The sequence below is a fragment of the Glycine soja genome, chromosome 14 (assembly GCF_004193775.1).
Source record: "Glycine soja cultivar W05 chromosome 14, ASM419377v2, whole genome shotgun sequence".
Taxonomy (NCBI): Eukaryota; Viridiplantae; Streptophyta; class Magnoliopsida; order Fabales; family Fabaceae; genus Glycine; species Glycine soja.
The window spans coordinates 166,405-183,509 of NC_041015.1; the positions used below are offsets into that span (position 1 = coordinate 166,405).

General features: G+C 36.7%; 3 protein-coding genes across 4 annotated transcripts in view; 2 read left to right on the forward strand and 1 right to left on the reverse strand.

Moving 5' to 3' along the window:
• The first annotated feature begins 677 nt into the window (after positions 1 to 677).
• On the forward strand, positions 678 to 3,929 carry LOC114384972 (probable serine/threonine-protein kinase PIX13). Its single transcript, XM_028344847.1, has 6 exons — positions 678 to 1,162; positions 1,244 to 1,605; positions 2,208 to 2,343; positions 2,455 to 2,594; positions 2,755 to 2,878; positions 3,157 to 3,929. Exons 1-6 carry the CDS (start codon positions 1,096 to 1,098, stop codon positions 3,564 to 3,566), a joined length of 1,239 nt encoding a protein of 412 aa, XP_028200648.1. The 5' UTR covers positions 678 to 1,095; the 3' UTR covers positions 3,567 to 3,929.
• A 4,306-nt stretch (positions 3,930 to 8,235) lies between these two features.
• On the reverse strand, positions 8,236 to 11,124 carry LOC114383753 (exocyst complex component SEC15B-like). Its single transcript, XM_028343484.1, has one exon. The coding sequence runs from the start codon at positions 10,863 to 10,865 to the stop codon at positions 8,469 to 8,471; it is 2,397 nt and encodes a 798-aa protein (XP_028199285.1). The 5' UTR covers positions 10,866 to 11,124; the 3' UTR covers positions 8,236 to 8,468.
• Positions 11,125 to 15,461: 4,337 nt separating this feature from the next.
• LOC114385390 (NPC intracellular cholesterol transporter 1-like) overlaps positions 15,462 to 17,105 on the forward strand; it is a 39,759-nt gene continuing 38,115 nt past the window's right edge. For both annotated transcript variants that reach the window (XM_028345446.1, XM_028345447.1), the window contains exons 1-5: positions 15,462 to 15,601; positions 15,704 to 15,753; positions 15,816 to 15,915; positions 15,994 to 16,101; positions 16,421 to 16,537. In XM_028345446.1, the coding sequence (XP_028201247.1) occupies positions 15,566 to 15,601; positions 15,704 to 15,753; positions 15,816 to 15,915; positions 15,994 to 16,101; positions 16,421 to 16,537 (411 nt within the window). In that variant the 5' untranslated portion in view covers positions 15,462 to 15,565. The remainder of the gene's footprint in view (positions 15,602 to 15,703; positions 15,754 to 15,815; positions 15,916 to 15,993; positions 16,102 to 16,420; positions 16,538 to 17,105) is intronic.

Sequence of the window (17,105 nt, forward strand, 5' to 3'; positions counted from 1 at the left end):
GGCCGCTGATGTCCAGGGTGCCGAATTGCAAGGGGAAGGGTTGGTGGATTTGATGCTGCGACGACTGAGGTTGCAGGGGCTTCTTGAAGGAAGATGAGTGATGGAGATGGATTTCACAAAGTAACAATGCTGAAGAACTTGCAACAACTTCTAAATTTTCAAAATTGAAAATGAAACTCAAACAAAAACTCAACACTCAAAACTAAGACTGGGTTTAGTTTTTAATAATTTTAAAAAAAATATAAAACTACTTCGAATGGGACCTTAAATAACTGATTTTGAGGGGGTTTTATTGCAATTTTTTAGGTTTTTTTTTTGTTAAAAGTTAAAGCGTCCAATTATTTTTAATTATTCAATTCGATGAATCAATCTAACCAACTAAGATTTAATTTGATTGTGTTAATAATTAGACTAAATTCTACCCAATTCGAGTAATTTACTCTCCATTGTGCAGAAATTACATTTAAAATACAAAAGTGTGGGGGGGATTAAGCGAACTTGGTTTAAAAAAAGAGTGAATTTCAAATTTAGGCACGAATTTTTGGCTTTCAACCTGAGCTTAATTAATTTAACAATCAAGACAGAATAAGGAGAACATGAAATAATTTTTTAATTCGCAACTTGTACCGAGAATTTGATAATACTTAGAGGTCAATGACATTATTTTGAATTCTTGACCAAAAACAAATTGATTCACGGGAGATTGGTTCTGAAAATGAATTTGGTCTGATTTGACTAAAGCAAGCCACGAAAGTTGACTTGGATGATAAGTGTAGGCAGGCAGCAATTACCTGCGAAGGAGTGAGCCTCTTTCCCACGTTGGACTGACTGACCCAGTCCATGTGACTTAATATGTCAATACAACAACAATTAATAAATCATCCTTCCATTAAAGTTTTGCCTTTTACTGTACCATACACATTTCCTATAGGCTCTTGCAAAGCTAAATTCAATTATTGAAGCCAAAGAAAAAGAGACAAGACCAAAGGCAGGTGTGGAAGGAAGAAGAAAGCTCTCATCGATCGGTGTTCAACTTTAAACACTCAGGAAGAGCCACAAAATTCTTCTTTCTGCAGGGTGCAAGGTACAGCTTCAATGGGAAATTGCTGGGGTTCTCCACCTCACAACCCAACCCCAACAACTACCGGTAACCTTAGTACAGGTTGGTTGGGTTGTTTGTTCTTTGGTCTCAATTCATTTGATTTCTCATGAGTTCATTTAATTTATGATTTCCCTCGTGCAGGTACGACGGGGACATCTCAGGCGATCAGCAGCGGTAGCTATACTACTACTACTACGACGACTACTACTTCTTCTGGAAGTGGGAGCAGCTCCATAAATAGCAAGTTCTCAGTGTCAAGCGGTGGTCAGCCTTATCCAAATGGACAGATCTTACCTACCTCTAATTTGAGGATCTTCACTTTTGCCGAGTTGAAGGCTGCGACTAGAAATTTCAGAGCTGATACAGTGCTTGGGGAGGGAGGTTTTGGAAAAGTTTACAAGGGTTGGCTTGAAGAAAAGGCCACCTCAAAGACTGGAAGCGGAACAGTTATTGCCGTTAAAAAACTCAACTCTGAAAGCTTACAAGGACTTGAAGAGTGGCAGGTAATCCTTCATAATAATCAAACCGCTTTTACTTTATTTACTTCTGCATATCCTTTTGTTACTTAATGTACTCCACTAGCTATGAGTAGCCCCTGTCACCAGAAGAAGATATTTTATGCACTCAACTTTTTGGTTGTGTCACCCTTCTCCAGCCCTTCCAAGCAATTATTTGGAACAAGAATTAGAATTGTGAAACTCAAATAATAACCGTCGTATCCATGCAATTTCCCTTCCCTTTTAGTTTTAGGATGAAGGCAAAGCGTAGCCGAATGAGCATACTGCTTTTTACTTAGATCACATTGACTTCTTTACTAAACAGAATTCTAAGATCTCAAATCTGGAAATATCCCCATGTCACCGTATGGGTAGCATTATGCACAGAAAAAAGTAGTTGAATTGCTGAATTGAGGGAGTATCTGAATAGTGTAGCTGGAAGTTTCATCATGTGCAAATTGTGTAATATATTATGGTATTGTAATAAAATGAAGGCATTAGTTTGTGCCCCCAGCCCCCTCCTTTCATTTTGTTACTTGCTTCATCAAACTGTTTTATCGTACACTTATAAATTGCTATTAAACTAATGGTTCATTCTTTTGGTGCAGTCCGAAGTAAATTTTCTAGGGCGTCTTTCTCATCCTAATCTTGTTAAGCTGTTAGGATACTGTTTGGAGGAATCGGAGCTTCTTCTGGTCTATGAATTCATGCAAAAGGGCAGTTTGGAAAACCATCTATTTGGAAGTGAGTGCTTAATGCCACTGTCTTGGCAAGTGTATTATAAGTTCAAACATGAATTGAAATAGCAAATTAAATGTATATTTTCAACTAAAAGCTACATTATTTTAATTGTAGGGGGTTCTGCTGTTCAACCACTTCCTTGGGACATCAGGCTTAAGATAGCAATTGGAGCAGCTCGTGGCCTCGCATTCTTGCATACATCCGAGAAAGTAATTTACAGAGACTTCAAGGCCTCCAATATATTGCTTGATGGGGTAAGTTCTGCGCAAAATAAGCATACACAATATATATTTGCTGTTGCCATGCTATGAGCATGATGAAAAAATGAATGTTTTACTTATTTTCTATCTTCAACATCAGAAATCGTTTTAGTTTAGTGGGTGGTCAACTTAATTAATTTCTGTGATGCTACAGTCCTATAACGCAAAGATATCAGATTTTGGCTTGGCAAAACTGGGTCCTTCAGCTAGTCAATCCCATGTGACAACAAGGGTGATGGGCACACACGGCTATGCAGCTCCTGAATATGTGGCCACAGGTAATGTCACGCTGTTCTAATTGTAGTGCATGTGCTTATTTGGTAAAACTGATTTTTTTCTTCTGTTTTCAAAACCATGTCAGTAATTTTTGAATTATAAGCTATGTTAAATACAAAATAACCCAATTGAAACGTGAATTTAAAGCTTGTGATGATATTTTGTCCAGCTGATTTTGTCATGTTCAAGTATTCTTTTTTTCTTTTTGTGGGGTGTGGCTGGAAATTTAAATTGATTATTAAAGTAGTGGACATTGAAATTTTGTTGGATTATTACGTAGGGCATCTATACGTAAAGAGTGATGTATACGGGTTTGGAGTTGTTTTGGTGGAAATACTAACAGGCCTACGAGCACTTGATAGCAACCGTCCAAGTGGGCAACACAAACTAACAGAGTGGGTGAAACCCTACCTGCATGACAGAAGAAAATTGAAGGGCATTATGGATTCTCGATTAGAAGGAAAATTTCCATCCAAAGCTGCATTCCGTATAGCTCAGCTTTCTATGAAATGTCTTGCATCTGAGCCCAAACATCGGCCATCAATGAAGGACGTTTTGGAGAATTTGGAGCGAATTCAAGCTGCCAATGAGAAACCTGTGGAGCCTAAATTCCGTTCTACTCATGCCGCCAGCCGTCAAGGTCACCAGGCTGTGCACCATCGTTCTCCACGTCAGGACGGTAGTAATTAGTTTCTCTTAAGAAAACTAATCCCGTTGGTTGGTTGTGTTATCTGTCTCTCCGTTGAAGAGTTTGCCTGTTGTTCATTATGTATTTCTTGGACTCACAGATTTGTATGGGTAAGTCATGTATTAGTATTGTAAAGTGTAAATTATTATTTGTGTTCTGCTAAACAAATGGAGAGGTCTCTAGTACAACATTATCAGGAAAGTGTTTGCATTAAATTTGACGAGTCTATCCAGATACAATGTAAAAGTCATACAAACTTTGATCAAATACTTTACTAGAAGGATGCCCAAGCCTTAAATGCTAAGTGTCAAAAACGGAATTATTACGTTTTGTATGGATAAAATTAATGAAAGGTTTACAAGGAATTGAAGGTGCTCTTAGTTTAGTCAACTTGGATAAGCCAGATTTCAAGGATTGTTGTGCCATTGGTTGGAGCATGATCTGAAGCATCAATGCTTTAATGTTTTCCTTCTCTCAAGTTATTGTTTATCATGTTCATAGAGAGAGGAAAATTATTGTGCTGATGCATTGGCTATAGTACACATGACATTAATGGAGATTTTATGATGTTTCAGCTACACTCAACTTTTTTAAGCCAATTGTTGCAAGCTGATGGGGTTGCTACCCCTAGACTAGTTCCTGGGTAGTCTTTCTAGGCCTTTGTCCCGAAATATATATATAAAAAAGTCTAGTTATATTCAAAGTTAGTATATATTTTAGGGTAAATAGTCATTTTTGTTTCTTAATGTGTAATTCACTGATAAATGTATCATTGAAAGATGAAAATATAAAATTTAGTCCCTGAAAGGATAGAGAGTGCAACAAATATGTCCTGACGTTAACTTTCGTCCGTCACCATTAATAAAATAGTTTACGTGACACGGAAAGACAAATTTGTCACTGAAATGATTGCAAACGTGAATTGTTAGCATAGGAACATATATGTCATAATTTTTTTTGACTTTTTATCATATTAGTGATTTACATTTGGCCTTCACATTCTTGTTTATGTGAAAGTTGAACAACAAATTTGTGCATTCAAGGAATACATCTTTCACTGCATTCATCAATGCTTAGTCTTTGTCAGTGACAATAAATCCAGGGAGGGCATCACGCTTTAAAAAAAGACCTCGAAAGCGTTGTAAAGCCCATACCAAATTATTAACACGTTCACCCTCCAGATATGCAAAACCAACAGAGAATGTCATCCTAGTCGGTGTCACCCCAACAAAATCGAGCAGTGGAAGTCTGTACCGATTTGTTTTGTAGGTGATGTCTATCAAAAATACCAAATTACATGCGTTGACTAACTTCAATACATTGGGGTGACACCAAAACATATCACGAACCACGTCTTCATCCTTTATTATGTGCCAATGAATATACTGATCACGTTCAAGAAGCTTCATCAGATGTTGCATTTCAAGATCGCTTCCTCTTATGGAAGAATGGAATGCACTTCTTGCATTGTATATCTGTTTAATGGTCGTACAACTATTGACATTGTGTTCCTTCAGAGTTAGCAGAATGTTTCTTGGCTTCACCATGGGCTTCGTCATATTAACAATAAGTGTTTTTTCAGCTTTAGTCAATCGCCCCGCATATGGATGTCCAACTAATGACTTGGCCAATTCATGATTATGCACTCCACAAATCAACTTCACCATTCAGCCTTCTCCTCCAACCACGGGCTTGCAACGAAGCTTGAAGGGACACCTACATTTCCTAGTCCTAGTATTTCTTTTGATAAATTCTTTTTTCCTACACCTATACTCGTCACTCCTTTCACAACCAATTAACACAAACATAGTCCTTCCTCTACTACCTGTGTTTGTGTCTGACCTTAAAATCACTGTCACAAATCCATTTTCATGAGCCATGGATCGAGTCCACCGCAAAACATCCTCTCGACACTCAAACACCTACAAAGCAATCCACATAATTTAAGTTTTCTACCAGTATTCATTTTATTAAATTTGTGACAAACATTAACATTATAACCTGAGAAGTATTGAATGCATCCGAACAATCAACATGTGGTTCATTCAAACCACATGCTTTTGCATTTTCATAATCCATATCCGCTCATTCAGACATTATTTCATACATCCACTCATCTTCGTCCATCTAACCAACTCAAACAAAAAATGACCATACAAAAAAGTTAGTAATTTAAAAGAAAAAAAGAAACTAATTCAAAAAACATCAAATACTAAAAATAAGTCTCTTACAGATCAAGTTGATCCATACGTCCGCGACACAACAATCACCTTCTGCGTACCTCGTTTGCCGTCGCCGACCACCGCAACGCACCTTCACCTTCACCACACCTAACCGTTCACAACGAACCCGAGATAATGACGTACGAAAACCACAAAAACAGAGAAAAACAACGAACAAAAATGATAGCTGTGAAGCGCAGGAAAAAAAAGAAGCTTTTATAAGGAAAAAAAACTCAGGGGCATTTTTGGCATTTAGAATTTTTGTTGGATGCACCAACAAAAATGCTGGGTACACCTAGCAGCATTCAACAAGTTTTGGGTGCTGGAAGCAACGGCCTTGTTTTTTTTCAACCATTAGAAGCTTAGCTTGTTAAGCACTAGTACCGACTACCGAGTGAATATAACTTTCTAGTGCTTGATTTCCTGAAGTGTATACAGTGTTCAATTGAAGATTTGAAGTAGACTGGAAAAAGGTCGAACCAAAAGTTTATTTGAGATATGAAATAATATTTTAATGATAGAAGAGATTTTGAATAAAAATGTCGTAATTTGTTAAAAGATTTTAAGACGGGGATTGTTCATATTGTGTGTGTGTGTGTGTTACCTCTAAGAAGGGTTCTATCCAAATTTTAAAGATTCAAATACTTTTGCCTGTGGGCTTTGTTAATCAATTTTGCTGGAATGTCATCCTAGTTGGGATCACCAACATTTCTGATTTCTAACCCACCTTAGCTTATTAAAAAAAAAAATACTAGCAAAACGAAAATTGAACAACAAATTTCGATTTTTTTCGTTTAAAAGGGGAAAAAGGGTTCTTCTAAGATTATAGATGTCTCTTTTTCTAGATAAACTCTAGACGAAGAATTGCTACTAAAAAGAAACTTACCAATTCAACTTCGTCTCATGGAGAAAGTAAGATACTTACGGTGAATTAATAGGGAAATGCCCTCACAGCCGTTTGATATATATTTTTGAATAAATCATCAATTTGGTGCCGTGAGTATTATCTTTTTTCCAAAATAGTCCTTAAAGTAATAAAATCATAAAAGTGATCTTTAAAGTATGAAATATCCACCAATTTAATCTCTAAATTGTTAATTTTACTAATATTGAGGGACTAATCTTAAGGATTTCTCAATAATCAAGAAACTAAGGAGCATAATTTCTAATACTTAAAGAATTACTTATCGTATATATTTATTTATTTTTACTTTAGGGATTATTTAGGAGAGAGAACAATACTTTAATGATAAAATTGATGGTTTATAGTATCATTTAAATACCAACCATCCAGAAGTATGGTATGGCCAACCTGTACTTGGCTATATCAACTCAAGTTTTAATATTTATTCGATAGGGTCTATTTTGACACAATTTATAATTTTAGCCAATTTCAAATAATATATTGTCATTAGATTTTATATATCTAATTCAATCTTAACTGTAGACATTTATATCAAAATCTATCATTTTTAATTTCTTTATAAATTACGCAGTTGAACACATACTGAAAAGACAGATGGTAAATCAAAGTCAGTAGAAGTGCCACTCTGTTTAAAAATAGCTTTGAACACAGCACAGACACGGGAGTGCAACTAACTCAACAACAAAGACAAGACAACAGAGAAAATATTAAAACAGCTGCCCCCTCGTGTGCAATAAGTGTATGCTGCAATTTCGTGAGCTGCATACTTCAATATGGCTCAGCTTGCAATTTGGTGTCCTGTATATTCAACTGGGTCTTGTGCAGCTAATTTTCAATACTATATGCAATGGTTTAATTAATAGTTAAACAATTTCTGTTTGCATCACATCACAACATCAATCGCAAATTGGGTTTCGATTGGTTTGGGATTGATTTTGTTCAACAGCTCAAGAGCTTCTCTAATTCAATTTAGCTCAAGGATTTCTATATAATATTTATATTGTGCGTTGGGTTTATCGGTTTATTTTCAAAATTGGTGTCTTTTATAGACCTTCATACGATCCTGAGTAAAAACCTACCATCGTTACAAAAGGATTGAAAAAGTAACTTCATTTCAATTTCACAACCCAAGGATTAAGGCTATCAATCATGTTTTATAAAGCTCTGAGTGTGGATCAATGTCCCTTTAATAATCTCAACCCTCATCTATTATTTATCAAATTTCAAGAAGCAATAGGTTAGAACATGATAAAATTTTCATTTTTCTGATAAAAAAGGTTTACAGCCAAACAATGATGTACAATACAGGGCTAAGGCTGATTAACAAGGACACAAATGTCAAGAAAATGATTATGATATTTCGAAAAATCTGAGGTAATTTAACTGGAGTTCTAGCCTTCTGGACCTAGATACATGAAAGTTGAATGATCACCAGCAGCTACTCAGGAAAAGCAAGCATCATGTTACACATTAAAGACATTTTAACAAACAGGAGGAACACAGTTCATAACAGACACAATAAAATGATATGAAAGTATTTAAATCAAATCCAAAAAACAAGAGCATAAGAATTATACATTTCAAACAAATATGGTGGAAAATCTTAAAATGCATTTGGAAGACAGTGATAGCCTGGCCTAAACCAAATAATTTTATCAACAACTCAGTATTAAATAATTCATAATCAAAATGGAACTAGAGACAAAACAAAAAAATTAAAACAAGAGGAAGTGCCTTACATACAGCTCTAAGCTTAATCAGCTAACATCCCTAAGTCTTTTTATCAATGTATCCAGTGATTTCCTTTTTGGATTCTGCCTGGCCCCACGACTACCAAAGGTTCCAAAGAGCCGATCGGAAGGATCCCTCAACTTTTCTGAAACAATCACCACTTTCTTGTGGTCCAAAGTATTGTAGCTCCTCTCCCTGATCACTGGATTCAAGAAATTCTCCGGATGATTGCTTAACAGCAAATTAATCAGTTGTTTTGAGCTGGCAAGTGATGCTTTCAGAACATCAACATCCCCATCAGAGAAAAGGGAAGCCTGATTATCAGAAAATGACTCTAAGAGCCGGATGTCTACTTCAATTCCATTAATAGCATTCACATTAAACCTCTTAACAGAATCACTAACTAAAGTCCCAACTATCTTCTCCGATATGTGAGCAAAAACCTCCTGTAAAACTCTCTTAAGGACTTGAGATGGCAATATCTGTTGAGCAGTTGAAACCAAAATTTCCAAATAAATTATGACCTCGTTTACATATTCATTTCCACTCTGAGGTGCCTCGTCACACATCCAATTTACATTTTCGATCAATGTCATGAATCCATCAACCTTGGCTTTGAGTAGCCCAGAGAGCATGTCTTCTGCAGCATCACGGGCTTTTCTAAGAGGGAACTGCCTTCTGCTTCTCTCCACCATTCTCAAGGGAACACCTGAAAGTTGTGCAGCATGGCGAAAGAAAAAATCACAAGCACGCTCCAAGACAACCATATTCGCTGCCATTTGCATTGCCTGGGAAACCCCATTTATCGAAGTATTGATAAGCTTCACTAAAGCTTCGTCCAAAACCTCACTCAAAAGCCTATCTAAGTATTTCTTGACAACTTCATAGAACTCAAGCTGCCCGCCATACGACATGAAACTCACAGAATCCTCAATGAAAGACCGCACAATGCGACAACAATCCGGCACAGTGGATGAAAATGGCGCCACATAGGGAAAAGCTGGTATGATATCTGAGGTCTGTATCTGGAAAGAAAGCACATGCATGGAATACTCATACTCCTTCTTCATCAACATCTGCTCAAATTTATCAGCCACAACCGCCTCCGCAATCTGCTTCCTACAGTCAGACAAAAGCAGCTCATGGTACTTATCCCTATGTTTGCTCAAAACATCAAGCAACGCATCAATGGGGTACCCATATCTCCGCAGAGTCACTCCTAACAGACTCACATAATCCTTAATAAGCAATAAATGATTAGCAGTTTGCATTCTGGAGAACTGATCCTCCAAGACAGAACACATTTTACTAACAGCAATATCCCAAAGGTTCTCAACTTCCATTTTCGAAATCAACCCACCCCCGGTCCTCAACACACGATCCTCCACCACGAAGAACCCTGCAATCTGCGCAAAGAACGTTTGATGCGACTCCAGAAAAGGAGTCATAGACGAAACCTGAAAGTCCGAAGTCAACTGAAGCTTCCGGTTCTCAAAATAATACTGCTTAAACCGATCCTCTAACCCTAAAGTCTGATGAATATGATATGCTCTATACAGAGAAGTCAAATCAAACCCGGCGGCTCCACCGCCGTCTTCTCCGATCCCGCCGGCGACGATTCCGTCTTCTTCCTCTTCCTCCAACGCATAGATACAGTCCCTCACGCTGAGCCTACTCTGTTCCTCCGCTTGGCGCTGCTTAATTCTTAGATCCTCTTCTCTCTGCCTTGCTGCCGAGGCTTGACCTATCGCCAATTGACCTAAATTGCGACTCACGACACGGATCTCCACCAACCAGTCACCGAACTCCTTGTTCACCTTCCTCTCGATGTAGGACCGAATCTCCGGAATCTTCTTCTCCAGCATCCGCCTCAGCGTGGACGACGCCGTTTGGTCCAAGTACTCGCGCTCGATCGCGTCGACGCACTTGAGCGCCATGTAGAAGTTGTCGTCGGCGAGGTGGCGGTTCGCGCGTGTGCAGACCTCCATGAGCTTCACGCACGTGCGGACGGAGTCGATGGCGAGGTTGACATTCTTGGAGACGTTGCGCGTCTCGACGAAGGCGTCGAGCGAGGAGAGGAGCGGGCACGCGACGTGCTGGAGGCGCGAGTTGGAGTCGGAGAGGGAGGACTTGAGCGAATCGACGTCGGAGAGGAGAGATCGGAGGTCGTCGACGGCGAGGATGAAGTCCTGGTAGTGAGCCTTGCACACCTCTTCGATCTCCGACTCTTTCGACCTCGCGAAGTGGCGAAGGTGGTGGTGGAGGGTCTCCGGCTTGCCGGAGGCGAAGGTCTTGCGGATGAACGGACCTAGGTCCTCGTTGTTGCAAATGGCGGAGGAGAGAAGGAGCTGGTCGAGTTTGTCGGCGGAGTCATCGCCGTTCGCCGGAACCACTTTCCGGCGCGGGGGTTTGGAGGAGAGCATCGTCGTCGATACGCGCCCTGGCAGGAGGAGAAAATTTAGGGATTCAGAAAATTTCCGGACACGCCATCAGAGTCGTCGGAAGTCTTTAGTTTTGGGTATTGCATAATTTTCTCGGGATATTTTGGTAATTTAATAGAAAAATGAAAAATATTTATTTCAGACCTCGTATGTGAATGATTATTGAATAATAAGAAGTCGCTTTATACATTGTAGAACTACATGTGGTGGGTGCATCAGCTATAACAACCTAAAATATGTAATGCTAACTTCTGTTTTTTTGGTGTTGGGAATCGGTTGTTATTGTTTGTAAATGATAATTATATTAAATAACATGACAAATGATTGACCCAGTCATAAAAGCTGGACCAACGAAAGATAAACATAGCTTCGATTTTACCCATTTAAGATCTCACAAAAAAATCTTACTTTCCGGAATAAGATAAGGTTTAGAATCAAATGAACATCTGTCATGTCTGAATGCTGTGTATAGTTAAATTTATTTGTTAAGATTAATTAATAAAGATATTTTATTAATAGTCTCATTATTATATAAAAAAAGTCTTATTATGACATCAAACAATAAGAACTTTGTTGGGTTTTTTTTTTCTTTCATGGTATTTATTGGTAACATCAAAATGAATGGCAGGTTATTATTGATCTAATTTGATGATGCATGGTGTAACATCAAAATGGATGATGGTGTTCTTAAAATGTTAAATTCCATTTAAACTACTTAGAAAATGAATGGCAGGTTATTATTGATCTAATTTGATGGAAAATAAAATGATTCCAAGATGATAGAAATATTCACTATTTTTGTTGACTTGTCATTGTTAATATCTTATTGTTGGTGCATCTTATTTGTTGTGATAAATATGGGTATGATTTAAATATTAAAATTTGAAGTATGCTAGTTTAGGTTTATGAGATTATCTTTATGTTTGTCCTAGAACTTACACACACATAATTGAATCGAAGATAGTATGTTTGCTCCTGCTTCAAGGAAAGAAGGAATTCAAGTTTCAACATGATAATTCTTTAAAGACAAATGCTAACCAGTGCCCTGGCATTGGTTAAGGAACTAAAAGAAGAAAGATTTTTATTGGGATGTACAAAATTGTGGGAAAAGCTTAATTCATTTTATCAGTTTTTCTTTCCCTACAAATTCTTAATGAGAAGTTTTATCGAAACAGGTCCTAGCTCATGTGGTCTTGGTGCTACAGCTGCACCCATGGTCAGTTAGTTTACTGGAAGACTGGTTGCTTTGGTACGGAGATTTTTTAGTCCCAAAATTGAATTAAAGTGGGTAATTTTGTTTTATTTGGAAGTATTAGTGTGTACTGTTGAGTAAGACCCTTCTTTTCTTAATAACCCAAACAGTGGAAAAATACAGAAGATGGAACTACCACAGTTAGTATTCTTTCTGAAAATGGGAAGGGACACCCATCAATCTCAACCAAATCTTTGGACATCTGCACCCTAATGTTGGTTTGGTTTTCAGTTTCAATTATTTCTAGGATTTATATTTTTGTTAATTCAATCTCGATTAGAAGAAACCCTACCTGCTTGACAGAAGAAAATTGAAGGGCATTATGGATTCTCGATTAGAAGGAAAATTTCCATCCAAAGCTGCATTCTGTATAACTCAGCTTTCTATGAAATGTCTTGCATCTGAGCCCAAACACCGGCCATCAATGAAGGACGTTTTGGAGAATTTGGAGCGAATTCAAGCTGCCAATGAGAAACCTGTGGAGCCTAAATTCCGTTCTACTCATGCCGCCAGCCGTCAAGGTCACCAGGCTGTGCACCATCGTTCTCCACGTCAGGACGGTAGTAATTAGTTTCTCTTAAGAAAACTAATCCCGTTGGTTGGTTGTGTTATTTGTCTCTCCGTTGAAGAGTTTGCCTGTTGTTCATTATGTATTTCTTGGACTCACAGATTTGTACGGGTAAGTCATGTATTAGTATGGTAAAGTGTAAATTATTATTTGTGTTCTGCTAAACAAATGGAGAGGTCTCTATAGTACAACATTATCAGGGAAGTGTTTGCATTAAATTTGTCGAGTCTATCTAGATACAATGTAATTGTTTACGTATATATAAACTAGTGAAAGAAAGAAGAGTCCAGAAACTATATTGGTGAACACAACAAAATTATGCATTTGTTTTCGCGCTTCAGATTTTAATTTCATTAGAAATAGCCAAGTTTGTCGTGTATAATCATCAACAACAGCAAGGAAATAACCGTGTCCAGGCAATGAAGATAATGCACTAGAGCAAAAGCATGACTAATGAATGTGGTGCTAGGCCAGAAGGAGGTTTAGATTGCTTTGCCAAGTGAGAGAAGCTTTATTTATTAACATTGTATTTCACATAAAAGTCATACAAACTTTGATCAAATACTTTATTAGAAGGATGCCCAAGCCTTAAATGATAAGTGTCAAAAACGGAATTATTACGTTTTGTATGGATAAAATGAATGAAAGATTTACAAGGAATTGAAGGTGCTCTTAGTTTAGTCAACTTGGATAAGCCAAATTTCAAGGATGGTTGTGCCATTGGTTGGAGCATGATCTGAAGCATCAATGCTTCAACGTTTTCCTTCTTTCAAGTTATTGTTTATCATGTTCATAGAGAGAGGAAAACTATTGTGCTGATGCATTGGCTATAGTACACATGACATGAATGGGGATTTTATGATGTTTCAGCAACATTCAACTTTTTAAAGTCAATAGTTGCAAGCTGATGAAGTTGCTACCCCTAGACTAGTTCCTGTGTAGTCTTTCTGGGCCTTGGTCCCGATTTTTATATATACATGGATACAAGTCTAGTCATATTCAAAGTTAGTATATATTTATCTGGCATTTGTTTCTTGCACTCCCCATATTAATTGTATGGAAAAAATTACCTTTAATGAGTATGAGTCTCAGTACTCCCTTCTCCCACATGTCTCACCCCTAAATCTACACAATCGATCCCTCCACCGCCGCCTTTGGCTCGGTAGCATGATTTCTGATGCCAATGCCGTTCCAGACGCTAACACTATTTACTACCGTGACTCACCCAACAACGAACGCAAGAAACTAGCACCGACGAGAAAGTCTGTTGTGGCGACCATCCCCTTGAAGAATCCCTTCTTCTTCAATAATGTTGATTTGCTTCTACAACTTGGCTGTGGCTGTAGTCCTTCTTGGAGGAGCGCACAGAAAAGGAGTGGCGCGAGTGCGGTGGAGAAGCAACGGGGCTGAGAAGAGGCTTGAAGTGAAATGATGTTGTTGAGGTTTTCCCTTGGGAGTTTGCGAGGTCATGATGAATTAGAGGTTGAGGGTGGTGTGCGCAGATGAAACGTCCATTCGGGTAAAAAGGAAAAGGAATATCACCCTATTTCGAAATAACTATTATTATAGAATGTAAAAATTACATTCAGAAATAGATATTTTGAAACAGGTACATTCAGAAATAGATATTTTGAAATATATACATTCAAAAATAGATATTTTGAAATAAGTGCTGGAGCACTTATTTGTGTTCTTGAATGTAATTTTTTTATTATTTAAGATTAAAATTATTCTTTTATCTAAAATAATCTTATTCGAGTTGAACGATTATTATTAAATTAAAATAATTTTATATCAATTAATTTTCACTATTTGATGATAATTATATATCATGTATGTATGATAAGTTTTTTAATTATATTATTAATAATTTTTTATTAGTTGATGGAATAAAATTTTTATTGTATGAATGCATATAAATTAAATTCTATCATTAGAGTATTGTTAGAGATTTTTAAGAGTTTAAATTTTATATATTTTTAGTGTAAAAATTTGTGCAATCAAATAATTAAAAATTATTATTTCACTATTAAGGAAGTTATGATAAAATAATTATATTTTAGTAAATAAATAATTTTATTTTATAAAGTGGTTTGTAATTGGATAGCAATATAAAGTAGTAAACAATGTATTTACTCATTTTTTTTAATTAGATGATCTTTACATAGAAATTTTAAGAAAATTAAATCAGGTTTAGTAGGATTTATTCAATAAAATAATAGAGATTAATTACTCAGTAAAAGTTTAACAAATGTATCAAATGATTTGTCAAATATTCCAATTAATTGTCCCCAAAAATATATTTTGACTATATATATATATATATTATAAAATAACTTCCAACCAAGATATAAACTTTAGTTGGGAGTATCTATATTTAATGCTCCATAGGACCATGTCACGAAAACAAGAAATCAAGAATAATATTAATGTCCAAATTTGGGTACTTAGAGGAATGAGACTGAGAGGAAAAAAAAGTAGAGGAATGTGTGAATGTGATAGGAATAAGAATGAGAAATAAGAATAAAAAGAACAGGAAAAATAAGTTATAAAAGGGTAAGATGTAATTATCTCAAAATTAATTGTTTTAAGAGAAAATACCAAACAATTAGCTTAGTCGTTAAAACTGGAAATGGAAAAATATCCGTGGGAAAATGTTAAATTCAGGAATTAATATGACAGAATATAGAAATTCAGGAACCAATGACGTAAGAGAAAAATATCCGTGGGAAAATGAAAAAAAGGAATAAAAGGTTTAATAACTGGCCTTGTAGGTTCCGTCTAAAGAGGAAGACGCAAGCATTGAGTTGAGGAATGAAGTAGTGTAGCAGTGTCATCATTCATCATCTGATCCGCGTTGCTATGGATATCATCTTCTCCGTTGCTTTTCTATTACAGGCAAGAACTGATTCCTCTCCTTTCTCTTAATCTTACCCTGTTGATCGGTTGTTTGACTTGAACTTGGGCTATCACTCACCTCCACTGTCCATCTTGATGTAGGTATTCCTACTCTCTTCTTCGCCTGCTACCTCACAACATGAAACCTTTAGGTACGTACGGCTAAATTTACATTCAGATTCTTTTTTCCGACCCACTAATCATTTCTCTTTAGGGCTAAGCATTCTGAAGAATACTGCGCAATGTATGATATATGCGGTCAAAGCAGTGATGGCAAGGCTCTCAATTGCCCATATGGTTCCCCTTCTGTCAAGGTAATTCATTCATCTCTTTTTTTACTTAATTAATTAATGCCGCACCATCTTCATTTAACTATAATCTTCTAACTCCAGCCTGATGACCTACTGTCTGCCAAAATTCAAAGTTTGTGCCCCACCATAACTGGAAATGTTTGTTGCACTGCGGATCAGTTTGACACACTAAGAGTCCAGGTTCAACAGGCAAGTTTTTTAACTCGGTGATTTTGGTTGTTGTCTGTTGCATTAGCTCGCTCTTAACCATTTCTAGCTTATGATAAATTGCTTTATCTTTTTCTTGGCCGGGGGTATCCCAAAAACTTATCTAATATGCAGCACTAGTATAGAGGAGATGAGGGAGAATATATACAGTTTATGTTGTACTGGCTATTTTATGAATTTTCTTTTACTACTCTCATTAATCACCTCATTGACATGATGACATATTGACCTAACGATCCTAATCAGAATTTTGTTTATTTCTGTTTTTATTATGCAGTAACATAAACTTTGTATCTTGCAGGCTGTACCAATTCTAGTGGGCTGTCCAGCATGCTTGAGGAATTTTCTAAATCTTTTTTGTGAACTTTCTTGCTCTCCTAATCAGAGTTTATTCATCAACGTGACTTCTATTTCTGAGGTCAGGCATTTCCTTCTCTGAACTTGTTTGTTAGTAACTTTTTTTTTTTTTACTTTTAAGTTTTTGGGTGGCTCTTTTATGGTCACATGAGTGTTTTCTGTGCTTCTAGGTTTATATATATCTTTTTAAAGTAACTGTACAACTTTGGCATTTGTTTTCTTTTAGCTGCATGTTACCCTGTTTGTTAGTTTTTATGGTTTGGAGATGCTGTTTTTGGAGTTCCAGGAAGTCTATAATACTGAACGATTTGGGGAGTAAAGTTTCCAGTTGTTCACCCGATCAGTGCTCCCTTTACCCCTTGTTTGGATACCATGGAAAAGAGAAGAAAGGAAGAGAATTGTGTGGAAATGGAGGGTGCATATGTTTTTGGTTGTGTGAAATTGTGTGGAAATTTTTGAATTTCAATGTGGGTTCCATGCCTTATATTTCTTACCTACCAAACAACTTCAATTCAAATATTTCCTCTCTATTCCATTCCCTCCCTTTCTTTCCTCACAACCAAACACACCATTAATGCAACTATTTTATGTATATTTAGCTTCATTGCAAATTATGTAGTGGATGCTTC